This window comes from Corvus kubaryi, unplaced genomic scaffold (assembly GCF_017639235.1).
Source record: "Corvus kubaryi isolate FWS band 111438036 unplaced genomic scaffold, C.kubaryi_AGA036_p1.0 37265, whole genome shotgun sequence".
In the NCBI taxonomy this organism is placed as follows: Eukaryota; Metazoa; Chordata; class Aves; order Passeriformes; family Corvidae; genus Corvus; species Corvus kubaryi.
Window position 1 is genome coordinate 1,664,202 of NW_024581080.1, and position 15,894 is coordinate 1,680,095.

A 15,894-nucleotide genomic window follows, 5' to 3' on the forward strand; every position below is an offset into this window, starting at 1 on the left:
ATTTATCCCACATATTTATCCATATTATCAATTGATCCCATATTTATTCACATTATTTATTCCACATTATCAGTTTATCCCACAGGTTTATCCCACAGGTTTATCCCACATGTTTATCCCACATGTTTATCCCACATGTTTATCCCACGTTTATCCCATGTTTATCCCATCTCTGTAGTTAAAACAAACCCTTGGCTGCTCCTGGCTGGGCTGGAGAGGCAAAATTCAGGTTCCAGTTTCAGAATGTCAGAGAAAGAATCAGAATTTGAAACAGTCGGAGATTTATTTTATTTATTTTTTTTGCTATGAATTCTTCCAGTTCCCCAATCCACTTTTCAAAACTGGAAGCCGTTCTTTTGGAATATCAGAGGATGAATTTAGAGAGACAAAATGTGCGCTGTCCTCACAGAACTTCCAGCCTTTTTTCCATTCCAAAGGACAAAAATCCGGAGTTTTCTCTCCCCTTGTAATGCTGGGGCTGGGTTGGAGCTCTCTGGGATAACGGGGGCAGCAGGAAGGGCTGGATTTGGGGTGGGATAATTCCTCCAGCCGTGGCTGGGTTGACAGGGAAAGATTTAAAGATATTTTGGCGTACTTTGGAGGAGCAGCGACGGAGAAAGCGGGATAAAAGTGTGGAATGTTTGTGGGAATGTGGGGTTCGAGCTGGAGGTGAGGAGGGGAAGCCGTGGGCTGCTCGCTGCTGTGGGGAAGGCTCGGGGCTGTCCCCGGTCCCACCGGGAGGCTGTGGGGGAGAGCCGGGAAAAGGCAGAACCGGAGGGCTCGGATCACATCCCAGTGGGATTTCTGCGGGAGAAAGGAATGAGGGAATGCTGGGCTGGAAGGGAGCTGGGATGAGCTCTTCGGAGGGGGAAAAAAGGGAAAAAAGGCTTTTTTCCCCTTCAACTCCTCAGCTTGGGAAGTTTGTGGTGCCTCAGGCAGCGCCTCCCTTTTCTTGGATTTTTCCCTGTCTGAATCCCCTGGCTGCTCTTGGCGAAAATTTATGGAAAGAGCCCCCACCGTAAGCGTTTTCCAGCTCCTTTTAAGCAGCCAGGGAACATCCTGGATGTGCTGCACATCCCAGCGTGGTTCCCAGGGATGAATCCTTGGGTTTGTTCGTGAGCTGGAGCGGATCCGGGCTCTCGGGATGAGCGCTCAGCGTTCCAGGGAAGGGCTGCAGGTACAGGACGTGAGGGATTAAATTCCTTTCCTTGCCCTGACCTCGCTTCCCCTGGCTCGGGAGGGATCATCCCGAGCCTCTCCATCAATGGCTCCGTTGTGTCGCAGGGAATGAGGCGGGATCGTGGAACACCAGGGGTGGCTTTGGCAGCCCTGAAGCCACAGAGAGTCCTCAAAACACCTGGGAGAAAAACTGGTTTAGTCTAGACGGAGGTCACCTCACTCCCAGCTGCTCCAGAAATGAATCATGGAAGCGTTGGAGGGCTCTGCTTTTCCATGAGCTCAGCGCTGGGGCTGCATGAGCGGAGCATAATTGGGAACGAGCTCAGCTGCTGCTCTGGGGGTGCTGAAACTTCAGAGGGATCAGGAGGCTGAAGCGATTCCCGGAGCAGAAGCCCGGATCCATCAGCGGGATCGCTCGGGAGAAAGGGATGCAAAAGGGAGAAGGGGATTTATTTTTAGGAGCTGCACTGAGGGGGGTGGAAGTGCTGCAGTTCCCGGGCAGGGGCTGCTCTCACCCCCAGCTCGTCCCTGCCTGCCTCAACCTGACAGAAAACAGGTGAAAATTAGAGACTGGGGGAAAAACCCTTCCCTGGGAGGGTGGGGAGGGGCTGGGACGGAATTCCCAGAGGAGCTGTGGCTGCCCCTGGATCCCTGGAAGTGCCCAAAACCAGGCTGGAGCACCCTGGGAGCTGTCCCTGCCCACGGCAGGGGGGGTGGCACAGGATGATTTCAAGCTCCTTTCCCACCCAAACCACTCCGGGGTTCTGTTTCTCCCCGAATTTCAGGAACCCTCCCACCACACCGCTGCTTCCACTCTGCAAATTCCAGCTGCTTTCCCCCCTCTCCCTATAAAATCCTTGGAGCTGAAGGGCTCCTTCCCTGCTGGTTCCCTTGCAGCAGGATTAAGGCTGGAGGTGAGGAGCTGGAATGTTTGGGATGCCATCGCGGGAGCTCCTTGCAGTCACAAGTGGCTGTCAAATGTTTCGGCTCCTTCCCCCTGTGAGTTTTCCTTCTCTTCTCTCTGCTTTATCCCCTCAGCAGCCAGTGGGGCACAGCTGGAACCAGAAACGAGGAGCAGGGTGACTCAGGGGCTCCCAAATCCACACCAGGGGGGTCCAAAGCCTCCTGTGAAGGCGAGTTTGGAAGTCTTTGCCCTTCCCAACGCGCCTGGGAATGCTGCAGTCATTCCTCGCGCTCATCGGGGGCTTGGGAGCCCGGGGAGCTCCCCCGGGAGCCTGGGAGCAGCCTGGAGCCCAGGGCTTGTCCAAGTGATGTTTTCTCTTTGGAATGAGGGGTGAGGGGGCTGGAATTTCCTCGGAGCCCTGCTGCGGTCAGGACTCTCCATCAGCTTCCGCACTGACAGAGCAAAGCCGGAGCGATCCCACCGGAATTCCCAGGGAGAGATTCCAGTCCGTGCTCCCCCCGCTGCTCAAACCAGGCTTTACTAAAATAGGCCTGGCTGGAGGTGCTGCATCGAGCTTGGCTGTCGGATTCCACCTTCCCAAGCTGCATTCCCACCCTGCTTGTGATTCCCAAACGGATCTGTTTGCTGGGAACAGGAGCGAGGGCTGATGCTGGGCGGGTGATCCCAGGGAGCGGCTGGAGCTGGGCCAGGGGAGGTTTAGTTGAATATTGGGAAAAGGTTCTGATCCTTGAGCGTGGCCTTGGGCACTTCCAGGGATCCAGGAGCAGCCACAGCTGCTCTGGGAATTCCATCCCAGCCCCTCCCAGCCAGGAATTCCTTCCCAATATCCCATCCAGCCCTGCCCTCTGGCAGTGGGAAGCCATTCCCTGTGTCCTGTCCCTCCAGCCCTTGTCCCAAATCCCTCTCCATCTTTCTCCCAGCTCCTTCAGGCACTGGAAGGCCACAATGAGGTCACCCCAAAGCTTCTGAGCAATCCCAATTCTCTCAGCTTTTGGTCATCATTTACAAAATCTTAAAGCCCCTTTGGTGCAAATTCCCTGGGGCTGGGAATGTTTCCCACAGAAAATCAGGGGGTGGAAAAGCAGCCGTGACCCCACGGTGCCAGGGCCCGGCTCGGTGGCGTTTTGCCCCAGTCTGGCTCAGCTCTGCCTCTCGAGGAGCCCCCACTCCTTCAGGAGCAGCTCGATAACCCCTGAGCCGAGTTTATTTTCCTTGGCCGCCGTGCACAGCTCCACTTCCCGCTTTGGAAAAGCCGCGGGTCAGCGGGATAGGATGACATTTTCCATGGCCATAAATCACCCGGCCATTCCATATGGATGTGCTCAGACAGATCTCTTCCCATCACAGCTCGTGTTTGGAGGGTTAGGTCACACCTCTTCCCATCCTGGAGCTTTTCCATCCCTTTTCCTGCTGGGAATGGGCAGTGCTTGACCTCTGCTCCTGCAATGGGCACAGGGAAGTGTCTGGGGGGAGGGTGAGTGATAAGGATGGGGGAGACAGGCAGGAAGGGGTTAATCCTCCCGGCAGCACCAGAAATCCACCCCTCCCTTGTTCAAATTCCATCTTTTTTGCTGCTTTCCACCCCCACTGCAGCTTTCAGAGGATTCCTTGGAGGTTGATGGAGGTGCAGAGCCTTTGCTGGGTGTCAGGAGCTCAGAAATCCGAGCGATTCCCTGTGTGTTCCCAAAGCTGGGAATGCCATCCCTGCTTTTCCAACAGCTCCTGCAGTCACTCTGTGCTATCCAAACTCAGCCCAGACCCACCTGCAGCTGCTTTCCCAGCTCCTCCAGTGATTTAAAGGCCCCAGTGACCCGATTCCTACCTTAATTGATTCCCGAAATCAACGCCCCAGCGGGATCTGATTTAACGCACGCCCCAAAACATCCTTAACAAAATATTTGCTGTCGAACTCCTTCCTCTGCGTGCGCCCACACAGCCTTCAAATAGGCCAGGCTCTAAATATATCGAATTTCTGCAGCTTTTAGAGGCTCACAAATAGCTCTGGTACCTGAGGCCAGCCCAGGGCTTTGGCCAGACGGTGGCCAGACAGGTCTGGCTCAGCACGCCAGGCCCTGCTGCTATTTCTGGCCTTCGTTTCCCCTCTGGGTACTTGGGAGGCACAAAAATCTCACTTCAAAGCCCAAGAGGCTCAAAGGCTTTGGTTGTGCCGGGTTAAAAGTGGGTTGAGCCATCCCTGGAAGTGTCCAAGGCCAGGTTGGATGGGGTTTGGAACCACCTGGGATAGGGGAAGATGTCCCAGGGGTGGGATGAGATGAGCTTTAAGGTCCCTTCCAACACGAAGCATTCGGTGATTCTGCTAATTCCAGGTTTTTAACGAGTGGGGAGAGGCTCTGCCAGGCCCTGCTCAGGAGCTCACAGTCAAACCAGGCTCTGGATGAGGCTGAACTGAGCTGGAAGGCACAGGGAGGGAAGGGGGATGAGGTTGTGGTTTGTCCCCAGGTAAATCTCCCTCTTTTCCAGCTTTTTGCCATGAAAATCAGTGGAATCTCTGTCCCCACCGTGGAGATTTGTCACACAGGTGCCCCCCACCTCATCTCTGTGTCCTGCAGCTCTCGGTGTTTAATTAGAAAGGCTTTCCTCACCTGTTTGTTGTGATGATGCCTCGATGTGGCTCCTGAAAACAGAGGCCAGACGAGAGTCAGAGAATAAAAGCAGGGATTGATTTGCGGGGCCTTCAAAGGTTCACCCTGGGCAGGCCAAAGGCTCCACCCAAGATGGACTCCAGGTTCCTCAGCCTTTTATAAGTTTGACCCATTTGCATATCAGGGTTAATTCTCCAATTCTAACCTCCGTTAATGATGTAATTACCCCAAGTTTGCCTCTCCTCTTCAGAGGCTTTTAGTTCACACATTTTGGGGGCTGGGACAATGGAGGTGTCCTTGGAGAGCAAACCTAGCGAGGGTTTGTTATGTGTGACCAGCACGAGAGAGCAGCAGCTGAGAGGCCACAGGAAACCTCAGAGTGACCCAGCAGGCAGCGCAGGATTGGAGAAATGTAAAAGTTCAAAAATCAGTGACAACAGGGTTTGAGTTTCGCCTCGCTGTGAACGTTTAATTCTCTAACCCAAAGCCCAAGGGCAGCACAAATTCTGCTGCTCTGTGGGCCTGGGAGGGTCTTCAGCACCTCCTGACGTCAGGGGAATGTTCATGGAGCTGATATGGGGGTAACCCCCCGAGTTTTGGTGCTGTGAATTCAAAGGGAGCGCGATGATTTGCCTCAGCGGCCGCTTTGTGGCCATTTGTGTGGTGTGGGAATCAGGGAAGGGTTTGGGTTGGAAGGGCCCTTAAAGACCATTCTGCTCTTCAAATATTGAACTTGTCCTCAGGACAGAGTGGGATGGTCTGGGTGAGAAGGTGCTGATCAGCCAGAGGTTGGGCTTAACGAGCTTGGAGGTCTTTTGCAGAGATTTGATTTGATTTAATTTAATTAATTCGGTGATCCTAACCTTGCTGTGCCTTGGCAATAAACTTTCCCCACTTTCAGTGCCTGACGCAGACACTTTGAGGCAGCTCGGCAGAAAGGAGACAGGGTCTGACAAAGCTGTGCCTATCAGGAACCCCCCCAGCCCTGCTGCTGCCAGGACAGAGCCGTGTCCTGCCCTAAGCTGAGCCTGCCCTAAGCTGAGCCTGCCCTAAGCTGAGCCTGCCCCGTGCCAAAGCCTCTCCAGGCTCCACTGCTCCTGCTCTGCTCCCTCGCTGGTGTCCCCAGCCTTTCCCAGCGCTGTCCCCTCACTCTGCCCGGGCAATCAGGAGGCTCCTGGAGCCTTTCCCAGCTGAGCCAGGCTTTGTCAGCCCTAATCTGCGCTGGGTTTGTTCCTGGCCCCTAAGCCTGACTCTGCTCCCCAACCCTTTTGTGCTGCTCTGGTCTGGCAGCCCCAGCCTGGCTGCTGTCCCCAGGGGCCACTGTCCCCCCCCCGCCCCCGGCTTTGTCCCATCCTCCCGTGTTTATTTTACAGCCGGGACCTTGGGGTGACTCAGAGGCTCAGCTCCAGATGTTTAAACCCAAACAGATCCCACCCATTCCGATGGATGTGGAGGGAAAGCTTTAAAAAGAGTCATTTTCCTTTGGTGGCTGAGATTTTAATGGAAGTGAAGGTTTTTAAGGTGCCCCTGGGATGGACAAAGCCCCTGTGGGAAGATTTTTGTGTCGAGTTGTGGATAGGAGGAAAAAAATCAATTTCTTGTCCAAGTTTCACCCTTCATTCCCAAGGTTTGGAAGCAGAGAAATGCTGGAGCTCTGCTGGGAGTGAGAAAGGATGATCCGAATAGGTTTTATTTAAGGGGCAGTGGGTTAGGCCAGGCTTAGGGAAGGAAAGAGGAGTTTGAGAGGATCTTCGGGCTCTTAAAGCAGGATTGAGATGACAATGGATTATCCAGGGACAGAGCAGAGAGAAATCCAAACTCCAGGGTGATTCAGCACCAGGGCAGCATCTGCAGCCTGGGATTTCTAGGAATAGGATCCTGTCCCTGGATGGATTCCTGAGCATCCTCCAAAAGGAAAGGGAACGGCTGGGTTTGGGCACGGAGAAGGCCCCAGAGAAACCATCCTGGGCATCCCCTGCCAGCACAAAGCCCGGGGCGAACGGCGCAGGCAAATATTACAAAAGTTGGGTGGGATTTTGCCGTCGGACCCAGAGCTGTGGGGAAGCGTTTGGTTCAGAGGGTGGAAACAAAAGCAGCCGAGGCTCATGTGAAAACTTTTCCAAGCCAGGAATCCTTTTGTGAGGGCTCAAAAACAAACCCTTTCCTCTGGGCTGGCCCCGACGGCCGAGGCTCCGAGCCCCCGGTTTCGTAACGGAGCTCGGAGCCTCTGCCAGGGGTTTGTGTCCCGGCTGGAGAGGAGCAGCTCTGCGGGCCCTGGATGTGGCTCTTGGCAGGGAAAGGATTGGGATAGAGGAAATACGGCCCAGCACGGAAGAGTTTCACACATTTTTCCCTCATTTCTGTACTGATTTGTGCTGTAGGATGCTGGCAGTCCCAGCTGAGATCGTGGAATCATGGAATGGGTTGGGTGGGAAGGGATTTAAATCCCATCCAGTGCCACCTCCCGCTATCCCAGGTTGCTCCAACCTGGTCTTGGGCACTTCCAGGGATCCAGGAGCAGCCATAGCTCCTCTGGGAATTCCAGCCCAGCCCTTTCCCACCCTCCCAGGGAAGGATTTCTTCCCAACGTCCCATCTCACCGTGCCCTCTTCCTATTCCAAACCATTCCCCCCCTCCTGTCCCTCCCTCCCTTATCCCAAATCCCTCTCCATCACATCTCTGCCTCCCCAGAACGAGGCACGGTGTAACCCCAGCTCCCTCTTGCTCCCAGAGTTTTCCTGGTTGTGGGATGGCTCTCCACGTGTCCATCGAGCACGGAGAGGGGGATTTGGGGAATCTGCTTTATCCATTAGGTGTTGTTTGCTCCCAGTTTTTCTCTGGAATCTGTTTTCACCATCAGCCCAGCTGGAGGATAAACTATTCCTGCCTGGATTTGCATTATCGAACAGCCCCAGTGTAATAAAACCTCCACAGCCAAAGGAAACCATTCCACTCCCAAAGAATTACTGGGAAAAAGCTCTTGGCAGCCCTTTCTCCTGGAGAACCCTCAGCGTGCTCATTTTGATCCTTTGTTCTTGAATTTTCCAACATAAAGCCGAGCTCTGCAGTCTCCTGAATTCCCCTCTGAGGTTTCGCTCTTTGTTCAGAGCCGGAGCAAACCCTTGAGTTGCTCCATCGAGAATTCCCTGCTCTGAACCAGCTCCGGGAGGGAAAAGGGGACAGGATTGGGGTCGGTTTTGCTCTCAGACAAAATTCCCTGCTCTGAACCAGCTCCAGAAGGGAAAAGGGGATGGGATTGGGGTCGGTTTTGCTCTCAGACAGATGCTGAAAACGTCACTGTGGTCTGTTAGAGCCATCAGGAGACTAATTCCCTCCGGGAATGAAACAATGCCTCATTTCTCGCTGCTTTGCTCAGGTTTTTATCTTCCTCGGCAAACTCAGGCCAAAAAAAATGATGACAAAAGAGCTGGAAGCACCAAACAGAATCCCAGGTTGGAGCAGGATTTCTTTTTGTGCCTGAGTCAGCATCTCTGGAGGACAGGGATGGGATGGGAAGGGATGGGATGGGATGGGATGGGATGGGATGGGATGGGATACCTCTGGACAGAGCCTGAGGTGCCACACTGGCGCCGGGAATGTTTTCCCAAATCCAAGAGCAAAAATTCCATTCGCACCTTATTTTTCACTGCTGTAAAATAACCAACAAGGACGACCCAGGCCAGTGAGTCAGGGGGAAAGAAATGTCCAGATGCCCAGCCTGGAGTGGGAAATACGGGAATTTTGAGTCCTGGAGTGGGAAATAGAGAGATCTGGAGTCCTGGAATGGGAAATAGAGGGATTTCGAGTCCCGAGTGGGAAATAGAAGGATTTCAAATCCTGGAGTGGGGAATACAGGGATCTTGAGTGCTGGAGAGGGAAATGCAGGAATTTTGGGTCCTGGAGTGGGGAATACAGGGATCTCGAGTGCTGGAGTGGGAAATGCAGGAATTTCGAGTCCCAGAGTGGGGAATACAGGGATCTCAAGTCCTGCTGTGGGTCTCGGGTATCCCATTCCTGCTGTGCTCAGAGCTCTTCTGGAAACAGATGGAACAACTCATTTGGATTTGTTAGGCTGCAGAAATAATTGCAAGAATAACAGGCAAATCCCAAAGTACCTCCCAGCATTCCCAAGCTTCCCATCTTTCGGGAGGTTTGCATTTTTTTGCATCCTTGCGACTTTTCTCTCTCCTCCTCAGCCTCAGTGGGTTGGTTTCTCTCTCTGCCTGATGCTCTGATGCCGTAAATCCCAGCACGGGATTCCCAGATCCATCCAGGGCTTTGGATCACTAAAATCCACCCTCTGGCTTGGAAAATCCGTGAGGTGGAGGTGCCTGGAAGCTGCAGGAATGCAGCAGGGCAGGATTGTTCCGCGTTACCCGGCTCAGTGCTCTCCCCTCAGCATCTGGTGCTGGCAGGGACAGGCCGGATGTCCTGGGATTTGGGGAACAGAGCTCCTGCCAGGCTGGGGGAGTGGGAAGAAGAGGGAAAACCCCAAATCTGTTGGATCAGGAGAGGAAAACCCAAATATCCTTGATCAGAAGGTGGCTGCTTTAGAGCTGGGGGTCCAGCTGTGTTCCCTGCTGCAGGAGGGATCCTCAGGAGGAGGTGGGAGTTGAACCCTCAGGATCCTGGATAGGATTCCCTGCCTTTTTGGGGCTCTGGAGAAGCAGTTTGCTCTCTCTGCACTTGATTTCCCTGCAGGAGGAGCTTGGGAATCGCTGGTCATCCCAGGAATCATTGAGGCTGGAAAAGACCTCCAAGATCACATCCAACCGAGTCCTTCGAGTCCTCTGTTTGCCTTGGGGGTTTTCCAGCTTTTCCACCTGGATAACATTCCCTGGGATGGCCCAGCAGAGAGAACAGGGATGTTTAATGATGAGTGAGAGGTGGAATGCAGGAATGCCGATCCTGGGAAGCACCGGGCAGATGTTCAACATCTGGAACAGCACACGACTCAAGCGCGGTGAGCCGCGGAGCAGCTTCCTCACGATACACCTGGAGCAGCATCGCTGGGTGTGAGCTCATTCCAAGGAGCGGCTGTGGCCTCCAGCCTGTCTAAATCCAAGGAAAAGGGAAGGGGCTGTCCGGTGAAAGCCACGGATGGGCTTTAGCATGTTCCTGACGCCAGGTCCAGAAGGAAAATGTCCCATTTCTGTGACTTTAATGTGCAGCAGGGCTGGTCCTCGCCTAACTACGGGTGTCAGACCTACTCAGGGCTTCCTGTGGGGTGGATGAATCCCCCAGTCACAGATGGAAAACTCCCTCTCCCATTTTCCCAGCTGCCAGCGCAAATTTCCTCCCGTTTCCCGTCTTTTCCCAGGTGCTTTTCCAGCGCAGTTCGAAGTGTTGGCTCCCTTTAATAGGATTTTCTTAAAAACCCTTTGAGATCTTCAGCACCCAGAGCTGTTTCCAAGTGGGTTTCAGGCTTTGATTAACCTTTTTCCCAGGTGAAGAAAATGAGGCAGGGTAGGGGAAGCAGGGGAACAAAGTTCCCTCTGACGGCCCTGGGTAAACACAACTTCTCCAGCAAGGGAAAAACGGGAAACATTTCCTAAACTGCAGCAGGGAAAAGCGAGTTGCAGGGTTTGGAAAGCAGCCTGGGGAGGCCCTGGAATGCCCTGAGGCTCCGATACCTTCCTGACAGCACGTAGTCAAAAACTCTGCAAGATTTGAGGAGAAACTGCCAAGTTTCAGGACAAACTTTGTGCTGCAAATGGATTTCTCAGGCTCCGCTGGGGAGGTTTTAAATCCCCTCTTACATCAGATCCTTGGAACACCTGATATTGCCTCAGATGTAACAACTTTGGGTATCACAGGGGTTATTTTTGATTCTTGAGGGCTACAAGAGCTTTCAAAACTGGAGCCCAGCCTATGAACCCTGTTGGATAAATCCTGTGTTCCAGGGTTTCAGAGATGCTCCAGCACAGATTTTGGAGACTTGAATTCCTGCAGCTGGGGGGGAAAGAGGGAAAGAGTGATTTGCAAAACTGGGTGGTAAATGTAGACAAAAAAGGACAGAAATTGGGGGAAAAATAAGGAAAAGGAGGGGAAAGGCCTTAAGTGAGTTGTCCAAGGCGGTGTGAGCAGAGGAGCAGAGCTGAGGAGGAGATGCCAACCCCATTCCTCGCCTCGTTCCCTGACCCATTTCCTGCCCCAGCAGCCTCTTTCTTTGCCCTCGCCTGGGCTCTGTTTGTTGCATCAGTGCTGGTGAAGCATCTGGAGAATGGATGAGCCACGGAATCTGCAGGACTTGGCAGGTCCGGCTCTGATCTCCCTGCGAGCCCTGACCAGCAGCCCGTGGCCCTTTAAAGCTCCGGGCAACTTTTCTTTTCCAAGTGGTTGAGTCTGAGGATTCCTCAGTTCTGATGTAACCCCGAGCAGAACCACGTGGGTTTGCACATATTTGACAAGGAAAGGGCTCCTGGAAGGGAATTCATCCATTTTTCAGAAGCTCTTTTGTAACCGCTCGCCACAGAGATCTTTTCCAGCCTGGATTTGCCCCTGGAGTCCTGCAGGGCTGATTTGTGCCCTCACAGGTATTTTCCAGACAGGATTTTCCCCCTCCAGCCACGATTTACCCCTGGAGTCCTGCAGGTCTGGTTTGTGCCCTCAGGGATCTTTTCCAGCCTGGATTTGCCCCTGAAATCCTGCAGGGCTGGTTTGTGCCTTCAGGGATCTTTTCCAGCCAGGATTTGCCCCTGGAGTCCTGCAGGGCAGGTTTGTGCCCTCACAGGTATTTTCCAGCCAGGATTTCTCCCCCTTCAGACAGGATTTGACTCTGGAGTCCTGCAGGGCTGATTTGTGCCCTCAGGGATCTTTTCCAGCCAGGATTTGCCCCTGGAGCCCTCCAGGGCTGGTTTGTGCCCTCACGTAGGTCCCACGTGTGAAATCCATTCGGCTTCCATGACTCATTTGCTGTCCAGGTTATGGAGGAGGAGCCAGAGAAACGCTGGAGTCAGCACGTTGGAATCCCAGATTCCACATGAAATCATGGCTTTGGATGAAAACCCCAAAGCCCTTCCCTGCCAGGGCTCCCGGCTCCCTGCGCCCGGAATGAGTCTGTGATTAAGGCTGGCCCTAACAAAGCTGAGCTTGGTTTATTTCCACAGGAACAGGGACTAAATTAAGGTGAAAACAGCGCTTGGAATTGAAGTAACAAAGCAGATTTGTTATAGGGCTACCTTATAAAATAAATCAGAGTTGCTTTTCCAGAGGATGAATTTACACAAGGTGGAAAGGTTTGTTTCATAAGATCCCAGAAAGGTTTGCGTTGGAAGAGAGCTTAAAAATCACCTAATTCCACCCCCTGCCACGGGCAGGGACACCCCCCACTATCCCAGGGTGCTCCAACCTGGCCTTGGGCACTTCCAGGGATGGGAATTCCATCCCAGTCCCTGACAGGGAAATATTTCTCCCAATATCCCATCTAACTCTGTCCTCTGGAAGTTTGAATCCATTCCCCTTGTCCTGTTTGCCTCCCCACCCCATCCCTTCCTCAGCACCTCCTCCTTCCTACCCCACCTGACCACAGCTGGGCTGTGATCCCACCTGGAAGCTCCACGGCCCATTTCCCTACGATCCAGCGTCATTCCCGTTCATTTTCCGCCCACAGAACATGAACATCCAGGTGGAGGACATCCGGATCCGCGCCATCCTGGCCACCTACCGCAAGCGGGTCCCTGTCACCGAGGGCTACGTGGAGGTGAAGGACGAGGGCACCTGGAAGCAGATCTGCGACAAGCACTGGACCATGAAGAATTCCCGGGTGGTCTGTGGGATGTTCGGCTTCCCGAGCGAGCGGAAATACAACACCAACGTCTACAAGTAAGGGCAGGGCTCGGTGGGAGCCACGGACACTCCTTGGAACACTCGGGGCCTTGTTCCAGTTGGAAATTGTCAGGTGGCACCGGGGACCCTGGGGTAGGAAAAGCTGCGACTGCTTCGTTCCTCCAGCCAGGATTTTCTGTCTGTGTAAATATTCAGAATGTCCTGGTTTGTGCCCTCAGGGATCTTTTCCAGCCTGGATTTCCCCCCTCCAGCCAGGATTTCTCCCCCTCCAGCCAGGATTTGCCTCTGGGGCTCTGTAGGGCAGGTTTGAGCCCTCAGGGATCTTTTCCAGCCAGGATTTGTCCCTGGAGTCCTGCAGGGCTGGTTTGTGCCCTCAGGGATCTTTTCCAGCCAGGGTTTGCCTGGTGCAGGCAGGGGATGGATGCAGACCTTGATGAGTATCAGTGTTTGACAGGGCCTGGAGTGGGACATGGGGCAGTTGGCCCAAAAAACCTTTTTATTTTGTAATTCCAGCTCGAGGATGAACATTTCCTCCAGCAGGGGTGGTTCTGTGTGGTGGGCAGGGGAGGGATGGGACCAAACTGCTCCCACTGTCCCAGTAAATCCATCAGCTGCGAGAAAATCATGGAATGGTTTGGGTGGGAAGGGATTTAAAGCCCATCCAGTGCCACCCCTGCCATGCCCAGGGACACCTCCCACTGGCCCAGGGTGCTCCAGCCTGGCCTTGGGCACTTCCAGGGATCCAGGGGCAGCCACAGCTGCTCTGGGAATTCCATCCCAGCCCGTCTCCACCCTCACGGGGAGGAATTCTTTCCCCATATCCCATCCAACCCTGCCCTGTGGCAGTTTAAATCCCCCTTGTCCTGTCATTCCATAATATACACAGTCTCCAACTGCTCACCCCATCCCTGTGCAGAAATCCAGAGGCTGGATCAGTTCTGGATGTGCTGGAAGCTCCAACCAAGTCCAAGTTGGAATAAAAGGAGCCTTTCTTGTGCTCCCTTGTGCCCAGGTTCCTCCTTCCCACCCTGAGCGCAATTCCTGCCTGTGCATCCCAGATGGTGCTGGGAGAAGGATCCTCTGGGATCTCAGCGCTGCTTTTTCCCCCTAGATTTGTGGATTCCTATGAAATGAAGGAAGAAGCTGCTGATTTATAGGGAGAACATTGTGTTTTCCAGAGCTGCAAGCGGAAAGGTTTAGGCTGCGTTTCCTGTTCCTTGGGAGCCAGGAGCTCTGGATATTTTTTTGTTGTCACTGCTTCATTTTGCTTTTTGTCACCAGCCCTCATCCCAGACCAGGCTCTTCCCACACTGTTCCCTAGGAAAAACACCCTGCAGCAGATGTAAAACAGTTCAAATGAAATTCTGTCTCGTTCCTTTCCTCCTCCGTGACCTGGGGAGCAGGAAAGCATCGGCTGCTTCAGGGGAGGGCTGAACGCTCCAGGCAGGAGCTGTGGTTTTCCTGCCTGCTCCTGCTGGCCTGTGGAATTGCTATTTCTGAACATTCCCTCTGGATCAGCCTGGCCACATTTCATTTCTTTCATTAGCAAGATCCTGACCCGTCAGAGAGGTCCTTGGCTTGGAGTAGCCCAAAGCCAGCACAGGGAAAACGTAAAATAAAGAACCCGCTGCGATTCTGTCTGCAGGATTCCCAGGGAGATGAGCAGGGCCTGGACACCGGTTTGAGGAGGGTTTGCTTTCCCTCAGACCCATCCCTGAGAGTCCCATCCCCTGCAGGAGCAGGGAATAAATCACCTCCAGACAGACAAAGTAGATTTTTCCTGCTTCCAGTTGTGGCCTTTCCAAGAAAAGCATTAACTGGAGCATCTGGAGCCATCTGCCTTAAATAAACGGGTGCTCGGGAGCTGTCCTGTCTCTTGGACACATGGAAAAACTGACAGAAGGTTGTTCAGCATCAACTCAGCACTGCTGAAAATCCCAGTGAATTGAGCTGGAATTAGGAATGTGAAGTGTCCCCAAATCCCAGCCCAGGAGATCTCTGCTGCTGAAGAGCCTCAGCGCCCCAAGACCTCCCTCCCGTTCCTTGTTTTCGGCCTTGCTGGGCTCTGGCACCCACAAATATTTTGGAAAACATGCTGAGCATTATCCCAGGTTGGAAAAAATGGGGATGGCATTTTATTGGATGGGAGAGGCTCGTAAAGTCTTGGCAGCTGCACGGTTTTGTTTGTCAGCAGAGTTTAAAAGCCGAATTCTTCCTTGGGCCGCTTCCCTTTGTGCTATGGGCGGATGCATCACGTCCAGCTGGTGTTACTGGGGTGGGAAAGCTCCCAGTTGTGGGCTGGGAGTGACCTTGGATTTGTGGTCAAGGGGCTGGGCTGATGACCAGTGGCACCTTCTCGCCCAGGCCAGGGGACGCTTGTCCCACGTGGTTTGTTCTGGACAGGGAAAGGCTCATCCTGGAGCTAAACCTGCTCTCCCTATGGATGTGAAGCCCCAGAAAAATCCTTTCTCCTCATTCCTCAGACTTTGCTCCCTCTAATTTGAGAATCCCCTTCTCCCAAGAGCAGATCCTGCTCCTGCTCCTGCTCCCGCTCCTGCTCCTGCTCCTGCAGGGAGAAAGGCTGGGATCAGGTTTCTGCTGGCCAAGGCTGCCCCTTCCCACATCCCCCCGATCCCGCTGCCCCCGATCCCAGCCCTGCCTGCTGAGCTCTGCTCCTGCACAATGGTGGGAGGTGAAATGATTTGCAGATGGATCTCGCTTGAAAGAAAACAACTTAGTTCATCGTTGTCCCGCTGCCAGGGGTTTATTCCTGACTGTAACCCAGCCTCTGGAGCTGACAGAGCGATTTATGTTCGGAAATGAAACAAATCTAACGTTGATTCTCTGTTCTTGTTCGCTCCTCACCGTGGGTTTTACATAGGCACTGCTCTAACTCCTCCTCCCAATCCCTGCTCTGGCTGGGAAAGCAGAATTTAATGCATTTTGCTGCTGGAGAGAGGAGAAATCTGGGATCAGAGAGCTGGACCTGATGCCTTTTTGAAGCCTTTGTGAGTTGACAAAGGAATGGCTGGAGGAGCTCAGCAGCTCCAGGATCAATGTCAGTCCAAACCGCAGCTCCCAGTTTAACCAGTCTGCTCACCCATTATAAACCCGCTCAGAGGTGACAGGCAGTTCAGCACTTCAGTTCTTGTAGCAGGAACCCTCCTGGTTTGTTTTTTCCCTGGAAAAGCTGGGATGTGAAGGGCTTTGGCAGGCCTGGCTTCCCTCCCTCCCTCCCTCCTCCCTGAGGCTGAAGGCAGCACCTTGTTAACTCAAGGAATTTCCCAGGGGTTGAAACCTCTGCTCACAGCCCCGAGGAGCAGCTCCCCAGCCTCTGCTCAGTGCGATTGGCGTGAATTTTCCTGAATTTTTTGTGCAATCATTTGTTTTCTGCTCCCC

General features: G+C 53.5%; 1 protein-coding gene across 1 annotated transcript in view; it reads left to right on the plus strand.

Annotated features, from left to right (window-relative positions):
- Positions 1 to 15,894, plus strand: part of LOXL2 (lysyl oxidase like 2) — a 40,509-nt gene that overhangs the window by 12,463 nt on the left and 12,152 nt on the right. Inside the window, exon 4 of the mRNA XM_042024804.1 lies at positions 12,320 to 12,531. Within this exon, the coding sequence (XP_041880738.1) occupies positions 12,320 to 12,531 (212 nt within the window). The remainder of the gene's footprint in view (positions 1 to 12,319; positions 12,532 to 15,894) is intronic.